General features: G+C 37.6%; 2 protein-coding genes across 2 annotated transcripts; one reads left to right on the plus strand and one right to left on the minus strand.

Moving 5' to 3' along the window:
* Positions 1-10,391: 10,391 nt before the first annotated feature.
* LOC104104126 (plasma membrane ATPase 2) lies at positions 10,392-18,144 on the plus strand. The gene is made up of 22 exons (XM_018773415.3): positions 10,392-10,526; positions 10,636-10,710; positions 10,820-10,939; positions 11,179-11,277; positions 11,366-11,503; positions 11,654-11,788; positions 11,881-12,060; positions 12,165-12,371; positions 12,492-12,611; positions 12,739-12,858; positions 12,939-13,061; positions 13,151-13,255; positions 13,499-13,643; positions 14,457-14,621; positions 14,727-14,965; positions 15,164-15,196; positions 15,286-15,367; positions 16,084-16,244; positions 16,783-16,968; positions 17,052-17,234; positions 17,323-17,501; positions 17,770-18,144. The coding sequence occupies exons 2-22, from the start codon at positions 10,657-10,659 to the stop codon at positions 17,864-17,866; spliced, it is 2,871 nt and encodes a 956-aa protein (XP_018628931.1). The 5' UTR covers positions 10,392-10,526; positions 10,636-10,656; the 3' UTR covers positions 17,867-18,144.
* Positions 18,145-18,589: 445 nt separating this feature from the next.
* Positions 18,590-19,243, minus strand: LOC138894237 (zinc finger BED domain-containing protein RICESLEEPER 3-like). The gene is made up of 2 exons (XM_070178920.1): positions 18,838-19,243; positions 18,590-18,735 (listed from the first exon to the last, which is right to left on the minus strand). Exons 1-2 carry the CDS (start codon positions 19,241-19,243, stop codon positions 18,590-18,592), a joined length of 552 nt encoding a protein of 183 aa, XP_070035021.1.
* Positions 19,244-22,725: the final 3,482 nt, after the last annotated feature.

Consider the following 22,725-nt stretch of genomic DNA (forward strand, 5'->3'; position numbering starts at 1 on the left):
AGATCCGCCTACTTCTCCCGGGGGCGTAGATGCCTCTCTTCCCCCAAGTTCTAGTGGCGATGGAGTTTAGTTTTTTTTTTCATTTTTTGTTGTTTTCCTTTTGTATCATTGTACTTATGCCATTTGGCATGTTTGATAAATACAAAGGACTTTTGTTTATGTATTGCGCAAGGTTTATTCCTTTTGCGTCAAATTAGATAAGGCTTTAGGTGTGTTTTCTTTCAATAACTTTTGGGTTTCGGGCATGAACTCTTTCGGAACCAGCCCTTTACTATGAGGGTTTCATAAGAGAGGGCTCTCTTATATTTATGATGCTCTTGAAGAGGACGTCTCCTGTTCATTCCGGCACTAGCATTTGAAGTTCTTAGCTAACTTTCAAATGATAAAATCAATTCATCGTTTGGAAAAGAAACATGATAAAAATAAAAGGATTTCATTTATTCCTTCTATCTTCAAAGTACATAAACATTCATTTGCTGGAAAAAAAAATTGCCAATACATGTGGCTAACTTGTACAACTTATTTCTATGAGGCTAGTTGTGCAGTCCCCGGTCCCGATGAGACATTGTTGTTCCCGAGTCTCATAGTCTCGGATTTCGTGACAATCTTATTGTCATATTTTCTATTTCTCCCTGCGTTCGAATGCGAAGTATGCGAATTGGAACGCTAGAAGTCTTGCTCCTTTAAGGAAAAACACTTGTGAACGGTTGAATAGCCTTTGGTCCGATGGCAAGTTTTACTTCCCATTAGGAATTTGCCATCGAGCAAAAGACTATTTACCCATCTCGCAGTGGTTTGTTGTTTTAGTGCTTTGTCATTTAAAGGTCTTAACTTTGCTGATGATGCTCCTTTCATGGTATGCTTTCCATTGCTGCCTCGTTAGAAACCTTGTCAGAAAAATCCGATTAGGACAAAAACTGGTCGAAGAGAAAAAGAGTGCAGCACATACTTTCAATGTAGGCAGGATCCATCAGCAGTAGTACCTCTTGAGGTGAGTCACGTCCATTTGCTAGGCAATTTGACTCCATCTTGATTCTCCAGCTCGTATGAGCCTTTACCGGTGATAGCTGAAACCCGTGTAGGGGCCTTCCCATGTTGGACCTAGCTTCCCGTCGTTGATAATTCGAGTGTTTTGAGCTACTTTACTCAAAACCAAGTCTCCTACTTTAAAATAACGGAGATTGTCCCTTCGGTTATAGTACTTTTCGATCCTCTGCTTTTGAGCCACCATTTTTACTTGTGCCAAGTCCCTGCGTTCATCAAGCAATTTCAGCTTGACCAGCAATGCCGCATTATTTGCTTCTTCGTCTGTTTGGAAGTACCGCAAGGTCGATTCTCCTACTTCCATCGGGATCATAGCTTCAGCACTATATACGAGAGAGAAAAATGTCTCCCCCGTGTTTGATTTTGCCGTTGTCCGGTATGCCCAAAGTACGCCCGGTAACTCTTCGGGCCACTTGCCTTTGGCTGTTTCTAACCTCTTTATAATCACCTTATTGGTTGATTCCGCGTGCCTATTTGCGTTCAGATGGTATGGTGAAGATGTAATCCTTTTAATTTCTAGGTCTTCAAGAAATTTTGTGATCTTGGAGCCTATGAACTGTGGCCCGTTATCGCAGATAATCTCCTTCGGTAACCCGAACCGGATTTTTTTATGTTTTCCGACATAAAGTCGACCACTTTGCGCTCTTCGATCTTTTGATAAGGTCCTGATTCAACCCATTTAGTGAAGTAATCAGTTAAAATTAAAAGAAATCTTACCTTCCCGAGACCCGGTGGCAGCGACCCAACTATATCCATCCCCCATTTCATGAATGGACATGGGGATAGTACCAAATGCAAGAGTTCTGCCGGTTGGTGAACCAACTGTGTAGGGATCTGACACTTGTCGCATTTTTGAATGAATACATTTGCGTCTTGTTCTATATGGGGCCAGTAGTACTCCGCCCTAACCAATTTTAACACCAACAAATCTATGCCTCAGTGGTTCCCGCAAATTTCTTCACGTACTTCTCTCATTACGTAGTCTGCCTCCAAGGCTCCAAAACATCGGGCCAACGAGCCTTGGAATGATCTTCTATATAACTGTCCACCCAAGAGGTTGTAATGAGCCGTTTTGGTTCGTAGTGCCCGGGATGCCTTCGGGTCTTCGAGCAACTTGCCATGCTGAAGGTAATCGATGAACTCATTTCTCTAGTCCCAAAATGGGTCGATTGTGTTTACTTCACAATAGCTGTCCACATCCAACACCGAGTGCATAAGTTGAACGACAGTACCGGAGTCAGATCCTTTCATCTCCGTGGACGACCCCAAATTGGCCAATGCATCTACTTCTACGTTCTCTTCTCTCGAGATGTGTGTGATCGACCACTCCCTAAATCATGAAAGCAAAGTTTGAGTTTTAACCACGCACTATTTCATGCACTCCTCCTTTGTGTAGAAAATTCCATATACTTGGTTCACTACCAGTTGGGAATCATATTTGATTTCGATGACCTTGTAGCCAAGTCCCCGGGACAGCTCAAGTCCTGTAATCAAAGACTCATACTCGTTTTCATTGTTAGTCAATAGAACAATATTTATGGCCTGCCTCAGGGTCTCCCCCGAAGGCGTGATTAGGACCACCCCGAGCCCGGACCCTTTCACATTGAAAGCTCCATTTGTGAACAAGGTCCAAACCCCTGATGTTGTTTCCGACACCATCACCACTTCTTTTGCAGCCAAATGCAGCAACCCAAAACTGAAATCGTCCACAAAGTCGGCCAAAACTTGTGATTTGATCGCAATCCTAGGTTTATATTCAATATCAAATTTGCTAATTTCAACTACCCATTTGGCCAATCGTCATGACAACTTAGGTTTGTGAAGGATATTCTATAGGGGAAATGTTGTCACAACGGCTATCGGGTGGCACTGAATATAAGGCCTAAGATTTTGAGAGGCGACTACGAGAGCTAAGGCTAATTTTTTGAGGTGGGATAACGAGTTTTCTCTCCTGACAAAATTTTTCAAACATAATAGACAGGAGATTGCGTACCTCATCCTCTCGGACTAGAACGACACTTACCGCTACCTCAAAGAGAGCTAAGTATATTAGTAGTTATTCACCTTCCCCCGGCTTTGATACTAACATGGGGCTTGATAGGTAACATTTCAGGTCCTTTAAGGAATGTTGACATTCTAGAGTCCATTCAAAATTATTATTATTATTCAGAAGTGATGATAATTTTTTTGAGGATTGAGAGATGAACATGCTTAGAGTGACTAATCTCCCAGTTAGCCTTTGGACTTCTTTTACACTTGTCAGCTGGTCCGGAATGTCCTCGATGGCTTGGCTTGTCGGGATTTCCCTCGATCCCCCTTTGTAAAACTAGGAAACCTAAGAACTTACCGAAGCTAACGCCGAACACACATTTTTCGGGGTTGAGTTTCATGTTATGCTTCATCAAGATATCGAAGGTTTCCTGGAGGTGATTTAAATGGTCACCTGCATTCAAAGATTTGACCAACATATCATCTATGTAGACTTCCATTGTTTTACCTATTTGTTTCTCGAACATCTTGTTCACGAGCCTATGATAAGTGGCTACAACATTTTTCAGTCCGATGGGCATCACATTATAACAATGTGTGCCAAAGTTCGTTATGAACGAAGTCTTTTCCTGATCCTCCGGGTTCATCTTAATTTGATTGTACCCGGAATAAGCATTAAGAAAACTCAATAACTGGTGCCTGGCCATTGCATCAATCATTTGATTAATGATTGGCAGTGGGAACGAGTCTTTCGGGCATGCCTTATTCAAGTCTTTGTAATCTACACACATTCGAAATTTGTTATTCTTTTTTGGAACTACAACTACATTATCTAGACACTCAAGATACTTTACCTCCCGGATTGAACCAGTGTCAATTAATCGAGTTTTATCTTCCTTAACAAACTTGTTTATGACCTCGGCTATCGTGCATTTCTTTTACCTCCTGATCACAAACTCACGCAGCAATTCAGACTCTCCTTGTGAAATTCTGAATATGTCCGCCTTCCGGGCCTGGACCTTCTTGGCCCCGGTATGGGCCTTAATGAAGAAATCTGCAAGAATTTCAAAAGAATCTATCGAGTGCTCGGGTAGGAGTGAATACCATGTCAGTGCTCATATCGTGGGGGTTTCCCCAAATTTTTTTAGCAGAACCGACTCGATCTCATGCTGGTCCAAGTCGTTTCCTTTCATTGCCGTTGTTGTCACGACCCAAAATCCAACTAATCGTGATAGCACCTAACCCAACCCGCTAGGTAAGACAACTTTCAATTATCCAATTCCAATAATAATTATTTAAAGTAATTTAAGTGAATAAACATCTTAATCTTATACATCCCCCAAGAACTAGAAGTATAAATCATGAGCTTTTAAGAATAAAGTATACAAAGTGGAAATGAAATAAATACATAGTCTATTTGAATAATACATAAACAGAGCTTTTATAAATCTAAGGCTACCCTGGACAAAAGACAGCTACAACAGGAATGCAAGTACATCTTCAAGTCCCGCAACCATCGAGCACAGCAACAACAACAGCCAACATCTGCATGCAATGTGCAGAAGTGTAGTATCAGTACAACCGCCCCCATGTACTGAGTAAGTAACAAACCTAGTCGTAGGTTGAAAGTAGTGACGAGCTTCCACCAAGTCGGGTCCAAAACCAATTGTCCACAATAATCCATAACAACATAAAGCAAATAATATCACAAATAACTCAGGGATAAAATACTCAGCCAAATAATGATTTCAAAAATTATAGTTCTTCCTTTCAAATATCTCAGTGAAAACCCAAATCGTTTGCCGAAGTTTCCAATAATATACTCCCTCCGTTTCAATTTATGTGAACCCATTTGACTGGGCACAAAGTTTAAGAAAAAAGAGAAGACTTTTGAACTTGTGGTGTAGAATGAAGCACATATATTTTGTGTGGCTATAAATCATTGCATAAAGATAAATTGTTTCCAAATAAGAAAATAGGTCATTCTTTTTGGCACGGACTAAAAAGGAAATATATTCACATAAATTGAAACATAGGGAGTAAATAGTTTGAAAATAATAAATTTCTCCCAAAATCTTGTCAATAATAAATAAGATGTTTCATTTTCCTTCCGGATAATCCGTGTAAAAATAAATGCATTACTATGCCCATCTGTCAAAAATATGTGAGAAATCATGAATGATGTGATGTTGTACAGCATGAGAAAAAATACATCTCTATACCTGTATGTCATGTGTGAATCCCAATGCGATGCAATTCAGTGGTAAAATCATAAATAGCCCCTCGGGCAGAACATCACTCATATACAGCCCCTCGGGCAACCTCACAGTCACTCGTACCACTCGGACATACCTCAAAATCACTCTTGCCACTCGGGCATACCTCACAATCACTCTTACCACTCGGGCATACCTCACAATCACTCATGCCTCCCAGTCACTCAACACTCGGCACTCGGCACTCGCACTCAGTAGGTACCTACGCTCACTGAGGGTGTGTACAGACTCCGAAGGGGCTCCTTCAGCCCAAGCGCTATAATTTGCACGAACAACTCACGTGCCATAATAATAAAGTATGCTGCAGGCGTGCATCCCCAATCCACACTCATCCTCACAAATCAGGCCTTCGGCCTCACTCAGTCATAAAGTATGCTGCAGGCGAGCAGCCTCGATCCACACTCATCCTCACAAATCAAGCCACTCAGGCATTTCAGTAAAAATGGGGCATTCGGCCCAAAATATTTATATGCATCAAAATAGAGTCATAAAACTAAGTTATGATATGCAATGAAATGAATATGACTGAGTATGAATTTTCAATTTAACACAATAATTCACAGCAATATGACCTCTGTGGGTCCCAATAATACTGTCACATAGCCTCAACATGATTTTTAATATGCTTTTTAGCTCAATTTCTTTGACACATAAAACCGCATGAAAAATGCCAAGATTATTTAACTAAAAAATTCTACATAAACAATTATGTCACAATTTCTATAGTGCACGCCCACACGCCCGTCACCTAGCATGTGCGTCACCTCCCAATAATTCACAAAATACATATATTCAGTGTTCATACCCTCAACTCCAAGATTAGAAGAGTTACTTACCTCGAACAAGCTGAATCCAATGTCGAGCAAGCTAAACAATGCTCCAGAAATCCCATTATGTGCGTATCAACTTCCAAACGGCTTGAGTCTAGTCACAATTAATTTGATTCAACCCACAAAATTTATAGGAATTAATTTCATATCAAAATACTAATATTTTTACAAAATCCGAAATTACGCCCCCAAAAATCACCCGTGGGACCCACATCTCGAAATCCGAAGAAACTCACAAAATGCGACAACCCATCCAATTACAAGTTCAACCATACTAATTTCACTCAAATCCAACTCCAAATCGATATTCAAACTTGAAAAGTTCATTTTGTGATATTATAGAAATTTCCTTCTATTTCTCTTGAAGATTCAATAATCTTACACCCAAAATGAAGATGAATTCATGGAATATAATCACAAGGGAGTTAAGAACACTTACCCCAAGTTGTGTGGAAAATTTCCTCTACAAAATTGCCCAAGCCGAGCTCCAAAATGTCCAAAATGAGAAATATTCTCGGAACCCTCGTTTTTAAACACTGCCCAGGCATTTCCGCACCTGTGGTGCCTGGGCTCGCACCTGCACATCCGCATTTGCGGACAAGAATGTGCGCCTGCGGAAAACAGCCGGCCCTCTAAAAATTCGCATCTGCGGCGATATTCTCGCATTTGCGGGCTTCGCAGATGCGCATTCCCCTTCGCACCTGCGGCCTCGCAGATGCGGCAGATTCCTCGCACCTGCGAGCACTTCCCAGTCCCACTCTTGGCCGCTTCTGCGGTTTATTTCACGCACATGCGGCTTCGCACCTGCGATCAAAATCTTCGCAGGTGCGATCACACCAGTAGGTAGCAGTTCCAGCATTTCCTTAAGTTTAAATTTGTTCCGTTAACCGTTCAAAACTCACCCGAGGTCCCGGGACCTCAACCAATTGTATCAACAAGTTCCATAACATAACACAGACCTACTCGAGGCCTCAAATCACACCTAACGACATCAAAACGACGAATTACTCCTCAATCCGAAATCATTGAACCTTGAAACTTCAAATTCTATAACTTATGTCGAAACACATCAAATCACGTCCGATTGACCTCAAATTTTACACACAAGTCACATTTCATATTACAGACCTATTCATATTTTTAGAATCGGATTCCGACCCCGATATCAAAAAGTCAACTCCCCGGTCAAACTTCCCAAAAATTTAACTTTCGGCAATTCACGCCAAATTCCACTACGGACCTCCAAATAATTTTTCGCATATGCTCCTAAGTTCAAAATTACCATACGGAGCTATTGGAATTATCAGAATTAAATTCCGAGGTCGTTTACACATAAGTCGATATCCGATCACTATTTTAACTTAAGCTTTAACCCTTGGAACTAAGTGTTCCAATACATTTTAAAACCTCACCGGACCCGAACCAATTACCCCGGCAATTCACACAACAACTATAAAGTACAATTTGAGTAGTAAAGGGGGAAGCAAGATTGTAATACTCAAAACGACCGGTCGGGTCGTTACGGTTGTGTAGGTTGTGATGTGCTCCCAAGGATCTGAAGGCCCATCGTACTTTGGTATGTCCGGCATTTTGAACCGTTTCGGAATCAATTCTGGTGTTTGTGCTCGGTTTGTATACTTCTTCGAATCTGGACCCTTCAAAACTGGTGGTGTACCCGGAATTTGATCCATTCGGGCGTGGAATTCCTTCACGTCCTGCTCCATCCGTTCGTTCATTTCCCTCATAAACCTCATGAGTTCAGTTTTGAAGGGATCATTGTCGTTGTCATTACCGGATCCACTACCAGTTCCCCCGGCTCCGTCGAAGCCGACCTCACCCCTTAGGGTGTTATTATCAACTATTTGAGCCATTTGATTTGTAGGAGCACCAGGGGGGAGGGAGTCTGGGCCTCTTATGTTTGCATTGTTGGAAGCGCGTGATAACGCGTGCTTTAGTTCTGTCATGACCTGATCCTGCCTTGAGAGATGGCCCATGATAGCCTTTTACTGCTCTCTCAAGATCCTTACCGTTTTTGCACCGTGCTCGTCCTCAACGTCATCAGGAGTCTTTCCCGCACATGTCGGGGATATTGTCCGCCATGGACCGGGGTTGCTACGCCCCCTCGTTGCGAGTGTCACTGATTGAATTCTCCTGTTGAGGTAGATTTTCGTGCGCCTCAACATTGTGTGCGATGTTGAGATCATTAGCTGTCATTTTTTCGATTTTTTGTTATGAAACAAAGAATCAAACGATTTAGTAATAGATGCAAGGATCAACTCAATTATGCAGATGTCTAAGCCCAGGGTGGGCGCCAAATTGTTTACCCGTAAAATACTACAATTGAATTTGTTGCATGGTCTATAGACAAGCAAACTGATTTCATCCAAAATGATAAACAAATTAAATTAAAAATAGGACTTAGCGTTAGAATCAAAGGAAATAATAAGCCTGGCTTCGGGAGCAACGCTTTCGAGGACAATAGTAAGAGCAATATCAGACAGAAAGTAAAGTTATATTATTTAGCTTGAGAATAAAATATATCATAAGTTTTGCTAGAGATTTCGTATCCCTACAATAACTGTTGAAACTACTATTTATAGCTATACATAGAAAACAAGATCCTAAGATCAAGCCCCTATTAAATGACAATAAAGGGGGCCATTGATGAAGGTGTAACGGCATGTCATGAATGCCAAAATTCGTTACAACGACTCCTCATTTTATATTAAGGCTTCATTAAATGTAATATGGTGATAGACATTCGTTTTGCTTCCGTTGATTATGCTCCCTTTGGGATCTACTCTATACCAACTTTAGCTGTTGTCCTCGCTCTCAGTTCTTACTTGATTCATCTTCCATTTGCCTCCGGTTCCACGTGTCACACAATTATTCGATCATTTAATATAAATCAATTTTACCTATACAACACATATACATGTAACTTTTTTTTAATACACGTACAATCTTTTTACACATAATTTAAGTTTTGTACACTAATAATATAAGCAAAATTTTACATCGTCAATTTAAGCTAGCATATAATAAATTTAATATGCTAATTTCGAAAATAAATTAACATATTATAATAAATTAAATATACTGATAATATTATAATAGTTTTTATACATAATGTAAAACACAGAGAGAGGGAGATAGAGACTAACATCAGGTTCCCGTAAAAGACACCTAGCACTACATAGCTGAAATCCACATAACTTTTTATATTACTTAAACTTGTCCGCGTAAACAAAATGATTATATTACTATGCTTATGTATTAAACTAGCAATTTTTTTTAATGTAATTTAAGTATAATTCATGACACGTGTGCACTCTGAGTAACAAGAAATTTGCTAGGAAGGTGAAAAGAAATTGACTAGGTCTGCTCGTTGAACGAATGTGCCTTAAGCGTGTTTGTATAAACATATCAGTCCACAACAAAATCATTTTAAAATAACGTAAGAAAATTTGAAAGATCCAATAAAAAAATATTATTATTATTTTAATCTCTTTTATTGAATTTTTTTAATTACAATCAGGATTAACATAATAGTTGGTTGCCTGTGACCAGCTATCCGTCAAATAAGTCGAGTACCACTAAGAAACGTGCATTGGGAAGTTGACTGTACTTCTAATTACAAAAATAAAATACTTTTTGCACAAGAAAATCTTTCTTTACTTTTCTTCTTATTTACAAATAAAACCATGAAAGTTTAATTACTATTAATTCAAGAGAGAATAGAAGAATGTGTTGGGGGGCGGGGGAAACACGAGCATGTGCAGGCACAGCATTCATTTAATTTACAACTGCTTTCAAAATAAAGATAGCCTTATTATTATTATTATTATTATTATTATTATTATTATTATTATTATTATTATTATTTTACTATAATATTTCCAAAGTTTCTTAATATTTTAAGTTTTAAAGTTTTGCAAACTAATACACAAGAATGATTAGTATTTTTATGTATTATTATATACTATATGTTTTAAAAAAAATTAAAATTAAAATTAAAAGAAAATTATATACTAGTTTAATTTTAATATTTATCCTTGTATTTTGAACTTCGACTTCCATTTTGAGACAATAGAAGATATTAATTATCAGTATAAATAGACCTTCTTTCTGGGAAAAAACTATTTTACTTTTTCAAATATTGAAAAGTAAATGTAAAATTGAAATAAAAATATGTATGAAGGGTTAAAGTTAGAAGGAACTTTAGCAATATAAGTATTTCTTGAGGGAGGCTATTGTAATAAATAAGACAAGAGGCTAGCAACAGTGTTAGTATTATTATTATTACTCTTCCACACTCTTTTTGTGGATTTGGTGGGCTACTTAACCAATCCTATTTTCCGTACCCCAAAAATCCTATCTTTCTTTGGTTGGTATTTTTCTTCCTAACTCAACACACTTATCTTTTTTTCCTGCTTTTTTGATTCCTTAAAAATTAGATTCTTGATACTAAAAACTGTCTTTTGAATCTTGACTAGGGAGAGTAAATTGAAGCAAGTATGGGGGAGAAGCCTGAGGTGTTAGATGCTGTCTTAAAGGAGACTGTCGATTTGGTAATGGATCTGACACTATACAAACATAATTCAGTGTTTTTGCTGATTTTTGTTGGTGATTTTAATGGTTTTTCTTTTATTATTTTGTTTGTGTGTGTTGTGATTGTAGGAGAACATACCCATTGAAGAAGTTTTTGAGAATTTGAGATGTACAAAAGAGGGTCTTAGCGGTCCTGCTGCCCAAGAAAGGTTGGCTATTTTTGGTTACAACAAACTTGAGGAGAAAAAGGTGATGATTAATTACTCTTTTTTGCAAAAAATATACTCTTTTATCTCTTCTCTTTTAGTAGTATTTTCAGCTGTCTTCTTGTTTGAGCTTTGAATTTGTATCTTTTGGGCTAAACATTAAATGACTACTTGAACTAGATTGGAAGAATGTAGTGTTTGTTTTTTTTACTAAAAAGGTTCATTTCCTTACAAAGCTGGACTGTTATGATTGTTGAAGATTACTCTTTGATGGTGTTATAGGAGAGCAAATTCTTGAAATTTCTGGGGTTTATGTGGAACCCTCTATCATGGGTTATGGAAGCTGCTGCTATTATGGCTATTGCTCTTGCAAATGGAGGAGTAAGCACCCCGCACCCGCATTATGATTTACCGTTCTATTTAATATTTTACTGGTTCTTTTGACTTAACATATGTTGAATTTTTGCAGGGAAAGCCTCCGGATTGGCAGGATTTTGTGGGTATCATTACGTTGCTTGTGATTAACTCGACAATTAGTTTTATTGAGGAGAACAATGCTGGAAATGCAGCAGCTGCTCTCATGGCTCGGCTCGCTCCTAAAGCCAAGGTTCTACACTCACCAGCCATAATCTGTTATTCAACTTTCAGTTAGACAGCATGTGAAAGTTTTTAACTTACATACTTAACTTTGATGGAAGTATGGGGTTGAAAGAAATGTTGGAAGTCGTCCTGATTGCTTGCTCTTGTCGATATGCAGGTTCTTCGAGATGGAAAATGGGATGAACAAGATGCTGCTATTCTTGTTCCTGGGGACATAATCAGTATTAAATTGGGAGATATTGTTCCTGCAGATGCTCGTCTGCTTGAAGGTGATCCGCTGAAAATTGACCAGGTGATTAAGTTTTTATGATTTGATGAGTGGTTGCTCTCAGGATTCAATATTTTGTCTTTAACTGCGCGACTGAAATTATCTGTTACTTGCAGTCTGCTTTGACTGGTGAATCTCTTCCTGTAACAAAAGGTCCTGGAGATGGTGTCTACTCTGGTTCCACCTGTAAACAGGGAGAGATAGAAGCTGTCGTCATTGCTACTGGGGTTCATACCTTTTTTGGGAAGGCCGCCCACCTTGTTGACAGTACAAACCAAGTGGGACACTTCCAGAAGGTGAATAGAACTTGTACTGTCTTAATTAATTGCTTAGAATGTTAGTTGATAGTCTCATTCTTCTGAATCTCACGTTCTACAATGTTGCTGATGTCTTCTATCAGGTTTTGACTGCTATTGGAAATTTTTGCATCTGTTCTATTGCAGTGGGGATGATAATAGAGATTATTGTAATGTACCCCATTCAACACCGCAAATATCGTCCTGGGATTGACAATCTTCTTGTCCTTCTCATTGGTGGAATTCCAATTGCCATGCCAACAGTCCTTTCAGTCACAATGGCAATTGGTTCTCATCGCCTTGCTCAACAGGTTTGTTAGTTAGCATTGTTATCTTGAGGTTATAGTGTTTCAGCATGTCTTCAATTGTGAGTTGTCGTAGTTCAGAAGTTCTGATATGTGATTTCGTACTTCACCATTTTAACTATGCAGGGTGCTATTACGAAAAGAATGACTGCTATAGAGGAGATGGCTGGCATGGATGTGCTTTGTAGTGACAAAACAGGGACCCTAACACTAAACAAGCTTACTGTTGACAAAAACCTTGTTGAGGTGAGAATCAGATTTCAGTCCAATTCCTATGTATAATAAAAAAAATAAAATAAGGAGAGTTCAGTCCAATCCCTTATTGCACTAGCAGACTCTGATTTTCTTTTGTTTGTTCCTATTAAATGTTCAGGTTTTTGCCAAAGGTGTCGATGCAGATACTGTTGTTCTGATGGCAGCTCGAGCGTCTCGAACAGAGAACCAGGATGCTATTGATACTGCTATTGTTGGGATGCTGTCTGATCCAAAGGAGGTAACTTTAGAATAGCATGACTATGTGATCAGTGCATCCATTCTAGCTGGAAAGCTGTTCTAATGCTTTCAACAATGCAGGCACGTGCTGGCATTCGTGAAATACACTTCCTTCCTTTCAATCCAACTGACAAGCGAACAGCACTTACTTATCTTGATGGTGAAGGAAAAATGCACAGGGTCAGCAAAGGTGCACCAGAGCAGGTATGAGTTATCATCTAAGTAGTCCTTCTTTGCTGCTTTTTACCTTCTATGTTTCCATTTCCTAATCAACAGCTGCAATATGGTTTTAGATCCTAAATCTTGCACACAACAAGTCAGACATAGAACGCAGAGTTCATTCGGTAATCGATAAGTTTGCTGAGAGGGGCTTGCGCTCACTTGGTGTGGCATACCAGGTATTTTGCTTTTCTTTTATCATCTGTGGTACTCATCACGTTATAAATAAATTGAATCTTTAACCATTGAATAAATCAGTTATCTTGGCAGCTTAGGCATATAACCTATTACTTTTATAGTGGAGAGGAGGGATCACTTACCTTTATCTCCAAGTCCAATTATTGTGATAAGAAAAAAAAAAGGAAAAGAAAAAAGAAAAGGCTTAATTTGTTTGATCCCGCACACCTTAATTTTCTGTGCAGGAAGTTCCAGAGGGAAGGAAGGAGAGTACTGGAGGACCATGGCAGTTCATTGGTCTGCTGCCTTTGTTTGATCCACCAAGACACGACAGTGCTGAGACTATAAGGAGGGCTTTGAATCTTGGAGTGAATGTTAAAATGATCACAGGTATTCTGATTTTAGGCAACCATGTTCAATGTGTTGAAATATCATTAGCGAATTGACTGCATGCTATATTGGCAACTTGGTAAAAGACAGTTAAAGGAAAAATATTTATTCAATGAAATTAGGTTTCCAAAGATTGTCACCAACTTGAAATGGTAATGCACTCTGCTACTAATTCTCGGGGTATTCTGTAAGCTTGTTGGATTAAAGACTACTTTTGATTCATTCCAATATCTTAATTGGGCTGTGCCATTTCTTTTTTATTTTTGTTATGAGGACAGTATGATAGTTTGTCTGAATTATGGTTCAGTTTAGAAGCACAACCTGGTCTTATTGCTGCTTGAAGAGTGGTGTCTATGCTTGTCCCTTGGCATTTCATTTGTTTTGTCAATTAGGATTTTGGGCATTCATAATTGAATTTTAAGACCTTGAAGGGGAGCCTTGGCGTAACTGGTAAAGTTGTCTCCATGTGACCAGGAGGTCACGAGTTCAAGCCGTGAAAACAACCTCTTGCAGAAATGCAGGGTAAGGCTGCGTACAATAAATAGACCCTTGTGGTCCGGCCCTTCCCCAGACCCGCGCATAGCGGGAGCTTAGTGCACCGGGCTGCCCTTTTGATAATTGAATTTTAAGACCATTAGTTTATGTCGCCTGCTTGTGTTTTTTCGATCAACTTGTATTTTCCAAGATGATATTGCTTTTGGATATAAAAATCTCATAAGTAATTGGACAGGTGTCTTACTAGTCGTGCATTTTTTTCTAGATCAAAGTTTTGACGTATGTGCTACTTAAATTGCTTGATGTCTGTCTTGGCAGGGGATCAACTGGCTATAGGAAAAGAAACAGGGCGCCGCTTGGGAATGGGAACAAATATGTATCCTTCATCTGCTCTGTTAGGACAGACTAAGGATGAATCAATTGCTTCTTTACCAATTGATGAATTGATAGAGAAGGCTGATGGTTTTGCTGGAGTTTTCCCTGGTATGTATTTTTCAGAAAATTCTTTTGCTTCTTTAATTCCTGTATTCCCTAAGGTACTTGTTTATCAGATAATATGTTGATAACATGTCTTGCTCATTTCTTTAGAGCACAAATATGAGATAGTAAAGCGCTTGCAAGCTAGGAAGCATATCTGTGGAATGACTGGTGATGGAGTCAATGATGCTCCTGCTTTAAAGAAGGCAGATATTGGTATAGCTGTTGATGATGCCACAGATGCTGCTCGTAGTGCTTCTGACATTGTTCTTACTGAACCTGGTCTCAGTGTCATCATTAGTGCTGTTTTGACTAGTCGAGCAATCTTTCAAAGGATGAAAAACTACACGGTATATTTCTGTTTTGTTAGTTCTCTAAGAGGAGTAATATTTGGATCCTTGTACATCCTGATTTTCTGCAGTATCTTAGCATCTGTTATTTTGATCGTGGTGCCATGATTGTAGTCCTAAATGAGCTTAATGCACTTACAACCTGTCTCTGATGTACGATATTGATAACATATTTCTCTCTTTTTTTTGGCTTGGCAGATATATGCTGTTTCCATCACAATCCGTATTGTGGTAAGTTATGCTTGGCTGCTGCTTCTTTTCTCCTCTTATCTTTATGATTCTTATATGATATTTTGACCTCCTCCTATTTAATGTCACAGCTCGGCTTTATGCTTCTGGCCCTTATCTGGAAGTTTGACTTTCCACCTTTCATGGTGCTTATCATTGCAATCCTCAATGACGGTTGGTCCTTTTCGCTTATAGTAATATAGATGGTATTAAGTTTTTGCAATATGTCATCTTAAGAGAACCGTTAATTTGTCTCAAATTATTGAGCGTATTAAAATGAAACTTGCAAAAATAGAGGGGAATGGGTATAGTGGATTCATAAGTTTGTGACTGAGGCGTTTTATTGTAGTTGTGCAATCTTTCATTTGAAATTCTAACTGGTAAATGTCACGGTCAAACACCTTTGTGGTAAAATTAGATGATGCAGTAGATTTGTCATTACCTTATTATCAAAACTCAAAAGAAGAGGATAAGGGAGATTTTAAAAAATTGTTACTAGTCGTTATCCTGTCTTTCAAGTTTCATGTGTAGGACAAGGTTTAGTATCCTAAGGTCTCATCCTTTTTCAGTGACTAGGTAATACTAATTTTGCTATTTTTGGGGACACGCTTGCATAGATGCTGTATACCAAAAAGTAGAGAACCTACAAAACGATGATTATTTACAGAAAACACCCTATCTTCTAAACAAATGGGAAACCATGGGTGCACCAAAAAGAAATAGGAATACGAGGCAATCAATCAAATGTAGGAAATCCGTTTCTGATTTTTATTCCATCAATAGCTCTCCTATAAGGTTTAGTATCTTGTGCCACACAGTATTCTAGTTTGTTCCTTTGTCTTTACACTAAGTCTTCTCTACGTCTAACTTCTAAGTGTTTATAATCTCAGGTACCATTATGACCATATCAAAGGATAGGGTCAAACCATCTCCTCTGCCTGATAGTTGGAAGCTGGCTGAGATTTTCACTACTGGGGTTGTTCTTGGTGGCTACTTGGCAATGATGACAGTCATTTTCTTTTGGGCAGCATATGAAACCGATTTCTTCCCGGTGAGCATATGCGTGTCCTGTATTTTATCATAATCATTGTTCAGTTATCTCGAATGGATTGACTGTAAGCCTTCCCAATAGTTGACTACTGTTCCCTATTTGATTGCTTCTTTTCTCTTTTTTTCCCCCTCTTTCTGGGGCAGGATTTGTGGAAGAGGGGAAGAGGGGGGGGGGGGGGGAGGTTATAACCGTGCAACTGTCCTTTTGTATTGACTTTAACTTGACAATGAACATGGCCACAATATTAATAAAAAGGATGCAGGGGGGTCTGAGATGTACCTGTATGTATATATATATAATGGAACTAATGAAAGAATGCTGTCCACACACACTGGACATTGTTACCTACGAAAAATGATTCAGACCCTTAATCTTACCTGTGCTACAGAACTTTGATAATCGTCTTGTTACCCTTACTATCTGTATATGAAACTAAACGATGTGTTGTAATTGCTGTTTGGAGTGTTAGATGTTGAAGTTGGTGTTAGTTATATACTGTTCTTAGTTTGTAATCTCACCGAGTTTGGTCAATTTTCAGCGAGTATTTGGGGTATCAACACTTCAGAAGACAGCAACTGATGACTTCAGGAAACTTGCATCAGCAATTTACCTTCAAGTGAGCACTATCAGTCAGGCCCTGATATTTGTCACAAGATCTCGAAGTTGGTCGTTTGTTGAGCGTCCTGGTTTGTTGCTTGTGGTTGCTTTTCTGATTGCCCAATTGGTGAGCCATCTCTCATTCATTCTGGCAAAAGTTTCCCAGCTTCATCTATTATCTAAAATGTTTGGTTACTAAACCGTGAACAGGTTGCCACCTTGATTGCTGTTTATGCAAGTTGGGCTTTTGCTGCCATTGAAGGAATTGGCTGGGGTTGGGCTGGAGTGATCTGGCTATACAATTTAGTATTCTACTTCCCGCTTGATATTATCAAGTTCTTGATCAGATATGCTCTCAGTGGAAGGGCCTGGGATCTTGTTCTTGAGCAAAGGGTATGCGTTATGCAGTATGATATATATATTCTTGGTCATCATGCTATTATTGTCCAATGGTATATGATGGTTTTTCATGGTATTGCAGATCGCTTTCACGAGGAAGAAGGATTTTGGAAAAGAACAACGTGAGCTTCAATGGGCCCACGCACAAAGGACTCTTCATGGGCTGCAAGTTCCTGACACCAAATTGTTTAGTGAAGCTACCAATTTCAATGAGCTTAACCAGTTGGCTGAGGAAGCAAAGAGGAGGGCTGAAATTGCTAGGTAAGAGACTCTGAGTGTGTCGTTTGGCAACAGAAGCATAGTGGATTAATATATTCCCATTTATATGTCTAACAATGATAGTCCAATATGAAGTTGAGCTTTGCATACGTGGGAATTTCACTCTTCTCCCTTTACTCATATGGCCATGCTACATCAACACATCGGCAGTGCTTGCTTTGTTTCATCTCTACTCTTTAGTTTTCTTCTGCTAAACACATTTTGAGTTTGCATGACTTCTGGAACCTCACAGCTACATTGTTCATTGCAGGCAACGTGAGCTACACACACTGAAAGGTCATGTCGAATCAGTGGTGAAGTTGAAGGGTCTTGACATAGAGACAATTCAGCAATCATACACTGTTTGAAGGGAGAGTATATTCGACAAGTGTGATTTAACCGGTGAGTGGTGATAGGAGTGAAGACATAATGAGGATATGATTGTGAGTTACCTGTGGAAGAGACAAGTTCATAGTAGCAACATCTTTGACACTTAAAAAGTGCCTCATATATTTGATATATATTCTTTAAGTTGGTTTTGCTTTTCCTGCTTTCAAGTCTCGGCTCCATGAGATGTGCCAATTTGACCAGAATGAATATTAAGCTATAACAACATTCATTATCTATATTCTTTAGAAGTTCTCTATTTCATGGTTTAGCAGCATCTAATTTTTGTACTGGTCTGCCTTAATTAATTGATTAAAGATGTCTTGCAATTTAGTTGAGGGAATTCCTTTAAACCTCCCCTTGAATGGGTGTCAAGGGGCTGGGCCGGGCTGGTTTTATTTATTTATTTATATTTGTGTATTTTATATAACTATCTTAATTTATATTAAGGTAAAATAAAAATGTAAAACATAAAAATAATCTTATAAAAAGAGAATAAATTTCTAAGGCTTTAAAAGCCTTATATTTGAATATTTCATTAAGAATTTAAGATAATACGATGAAGATGAAAAAAAATTTAACTTATAATTTGCAAGTTCTTTTTTTAATTCAAACTTGCAAATTAAAGTTTATATTTTACAATAATTAAATTAAAGAAAAAAGAGTAAATTCAAATTTGGATTATTAAATATAAATCAAGAACTTCAAAGGTTAAGTTCTTCATCATCAATATGAACTTCTTGGCCATCTTTTGGAGTGTTAAATTCAGATGGGTTACCGTGTGTTAATATATCTCCAAGTTTCTCGTCTTCTGGTTTATCAACAGCTTCACGTCCCTGATTTTTTCGTTCTGATCTAATCCAATTTCTGAAACATACTAAAACTTCTAAAGCATTGCTTCCCAATGAGTGACGAGTGTCTCCTAGTTGTTGTCTTGCTTAACTAAATGCACCATCTGATGCAACAGTTGAAATTAGCACATTTAGCACGTCCCGAGCGATAGCGGAAAGAGCAGGAAATTGCTTTTCGTTCTCATGCCACCATCCCAACGGTGAAAATTCCTTTGTGCGAGGCTCTGTTTGTTTTTGTAAGTAGAATTGAAGTTCATCAATGTTCCTGCTACTGGTTTGAGTGGAAGGAAATGTAGACCAAATATTATAACCATCAATGCCTTCATCTTCATCCATAGTAGCGGATGCAGTAGAAGTAGTACAATGCATTGTGAGATTAATATTGCCTACATTACTAGCATCATCATCAATTATATTTGCATAATAATTATATAATTGTTGTAAATAATCATTTAGCTTGTTCATACAACAATATGTATCTGGAGTTTCAGTTGGTCCAATATCCATATAAGTATATAAATCATTGATTAATTGGTGACAATTAGACATCTTAATAGAATGATTTAAAACAACACCAATTAAGTAAATATGAGGAATTGGAAAGAAATATTTTTTTGAATTTTGCTTGTATTTTTTCAACAACATCCTTATATTTTTCTTTCTTCTTAAATTCAGAGAGTAGAAAACAAATTTCAATTATATGTACTAAAGTCATAGTAACAGTAGGGTAATATGCTCCAGAAAACTCAACAGCAGCTGTATAAAATTTATGTAAAAATTTAACATTATTAATGGCCTCCCAAGTATTAGTTGTTAGCATACGGTTTGGATCAGTACAATGCGTATCAACTTCAGTTATCGGCAATCTATATTTGTAGCAATATTTTAAAAATAAGTATGTATAATTCCATCTAGTAACAATTTCATCTGCCATGAATCTGGGGTTAAGGTTATGTTCGGTACACTTAGTCTTAAATTCCCTAATTCTAGATTGTCTATTATTTTCTTGAATAACACCAACTGCTCTTCTAACATGAGTAATCTCAGTCGAAAATAAATCAATGCCACTTTTAACAATTAAATTATAAACATGACATGCACACCAAACATGAAAAATTTCGTCAAGTAGTGGTTTCAAATGCAGTCTTAATATTGAAATAGCGACATGATTGTTAGAAGCATTATCAAAAGACACACACAAAACTTTTTTATTAAGATTGTAAAATGCAACAACTTCGCAAATAGTAGTACTTATAAAAATACCAGTATGACTTTGATTTTTATCATATTTAAAAGCGATAATACGTTTTTGCATATAATAATTATCATCTATCCAATGACATGTAATTGTCAAATAATCATTTCTATTAACAACATGGCCAATATCAGAAGTTAGAGAAACTCTACAAGGAAGGTGGTCAAACAAATAACGTATGTATGTATGATATTGTCCATGAAGTCTAAAGATAACAGATCTACAAGTACTTCTAGGGATACCTTTAAATAAAGGATTATATATCCTTTGAATATACATAATAAGATATGATGAAGAAGCAAAATAAAAAGGTAGACAACCCAAAGCAATCATTTTTGCTAACGCCCCACGATCCTTCATTTTATCATATTTCATAAGTCCTCCAGTACTAGGGTTTAGAGTTCCCTGATTTTCATCTAAATCAGTGCCCCATTCTATAGGATGATTAATTCTCATATATCTACTAAGTGTCCGAGTCCCCCCTAAACTTCCTTCAGTCCATTGTTTAAAATTATCTTTACAAATTTTGCCTTTAACTCTATCAGAATTCTCTATTTCCTCAAAATATTTCCAAACTTTACTTCTCCTTCTCTGATTACTAGTCGGGGCCACATGTGATCTACTACTAGTACCACGACCACCACCCCTGCTACAAACTCCAACACTACTAGGTGTAAGTGGTGTCTCATCTTCAATTTCTAATTCATTATCTTCTATACCGAAATCTTCCTGTAATTGTTCATAATCTATATTATTATGAGGTGATGTTTCAGAAACATGTGTAAAGTCATTTAAATTACTACTAGAAGTTGAAGTAGTACCTCCTTTTCAATTTTTTCGATTACCCCATTAGCAACCTTATTACAAACTCTTTTTGTAGCATTAAATATATTGTGAAGATTTAACTACTAATAAAAATTAAATATACAAATAAAATATTAAATAAGAGAAAGAGTTGGAACGAGTGCACCGAATTCCATAATAAATTGAACACTTGATGATTTTTGAAGTCTTGTAATTCAATTTCGCAACTCCGATGCTACCACGAAGAAACGTCAATTGTTCAAAGTTAAAACTTCAAATAATACCATAAATACAATTCCAAAAAGAAATGAGAGCCAAATAGTTGATTGCAATTTAGGTGAAGAATGAGAGAATGACAATTGAGAATTTGGGTTTGAGAATTGAGAGATGAGTGAAAAAATGAAGAAGAGGGGGATATATTTATAGTTTTTCAAATGGCTAAATTAGTAAATACTAAAAGTATTATTTTTGAAAAAAATCCCAAAAAGGGTTATTCTTGCAAAATAGCCGTTGGACAACAGTCAAAATGGCAGCTGACCGTTGCCAACGGTAAACTATTATTAAAATAATTTTTTTTTTTGAAATAGCCGTTGAACCGGTCCGGGCCGGTACGGTTAACCGGTTCGAACTTGACTTGACAGTACCGGTTCTGACCGGTCCGGTTAACTGGTACCTCTATCCTACCCGGCACAAACTGTTCCCCGTCCCAACCCAGCCCTGCCTGGCCCCCAACCAATTGGTCCGGTCCGAAACCGGGTCAACCCGGCCCGTTTGACACCCCTACCTTGAATGGAGGAACTGCTGCTTTCTCATTGCTTCGGTCATTTTTTCCCCAAAGAAGTAAACTAAAATATAGTTTTTCTCTTTTCATTACTGAAGGGTTTGCTTGTTTCTAAATTTTTTTGCCCTTTGTGAACTTTATACGTCACTTGCAGAAAAATCTGTATTAAGTTAAGAGAATGAGGAAGTTGTTTGCAAGTATAATGTCATAAATTTCCCTTAGTTTTCTTATCAATTACTTTAGTTGCAAGAACGAGTTTTTGGCCAAAAACATCCAACCATATTCCAAACTTAGGCGACATACTTGTACTACCACGGTGAACAAAAAACATCCTCAACTATACCAAAAGTTGCAATATTCATCCTTATACTAAAGGCTTGATACAAAAACATAACTTCCCACAAATTGCCCTATTATTAGTTAAAGAAGTCAGAAACTATTACTAAAAGCATTGGTACATTTTGCAAAAATATCAACGATCAATCATTGACCAGATAAACATAGTGATCAGGTTGCCTTGAACTGATGTTTTTGGGTGATGTTTTAGCCTTGAACTGATCTTTCATAGTTTCTCCATCATAGATACAGTCCCACCAGAAGCTAACAGTTTGATCCACACATTAGGAGTGCTAACAATAAAGTAAATGGTACTCCCTCCGTCCAATTGACGTGATACTCCTTTTTTTTTTTAGTCCGTTCCAAAAAATACATTTATATATTTAATAATAATAATAATTTAATTTTAAATTTTTTATTTTCTCCTTAACGAGAGAATTTATAGCCACAGAAATAGATACAGCTTATTTTAGACAATAAATTTTAATTTTTTTTTATTCTTGAACTCCGTACCCAATTAAATACCTCCGCATAATTGAGACGGAGAGTTCAAATTAAATAGCAATTTAAAATAAAATAATTGCTGGCATCCAATAAGGGACCACATTGGGAATTAAACCCACGTTGATAGGAAGGGCGAAGAAAAGTTGAGTGATTTTGAAGATGAAAGATCATTTTCAAGAAATTTGATCGTTAGGCAATCATCAAATGAAGAGAGGGTTTGTGTCATTGTGTCCTGAGGACAAACTTATTCGAACCAAATGTTTTCACCATATTAGATTATTTAATTTTAAGAATCACAAATAAGAATAA

This window comes from Nicotiana tomentosiformis, chromosome 6, assembly GCF_000390325.3.
Source record: "Nicotiana tomentosiformis chromosome 6, ASM39032v3, whole genome shotgun sequence".
NCBI lineage: Eukaryota > Viridiplantae > Streptophyta > Magnoliopsida > Solanales > Solanaceae > Nicotiana > Nicotiana tomentosiformis.

Bases quoted from the DNA above. Each gene is read 5' to 3' on its own strand.
- LOC104104126 (XM_018773415.3), top strand. From the start codon at position 10,657: ATGGGGGAGAAGCCTGAGGTGTTAGATGCTGTCTTAAAGGAGACTGTC. The intron at 12,061-12,164 runs GTGAATAGAACT...GTCTTCTATCAG, and splicing joins AAGTGGGACACTTCCAGAAG to GTTTTGACTGCTATTGGAAA. The intron at 17,502-17,769 runs GTAAGAGACTCT...TGTTCATTGCAG, and splicing joins AGGAGGGCTGAAATTGCTAG to GCAACGTGAGCTACACACAC.
- LOC138894237 (XM_070178920.1), bottom strand. From the start codon at position 19,243: ATGGATATTGGACCAACTGAAACTCCAGATACATATTGTTGTATGAAC. The intron at 18,736-18,837 runs GTGCATTTAGTT...GGATTAGATCAG, and splicing joins TTCAACTGTTGCATCAGATG to AACGAAAAAATCAGGGACGT.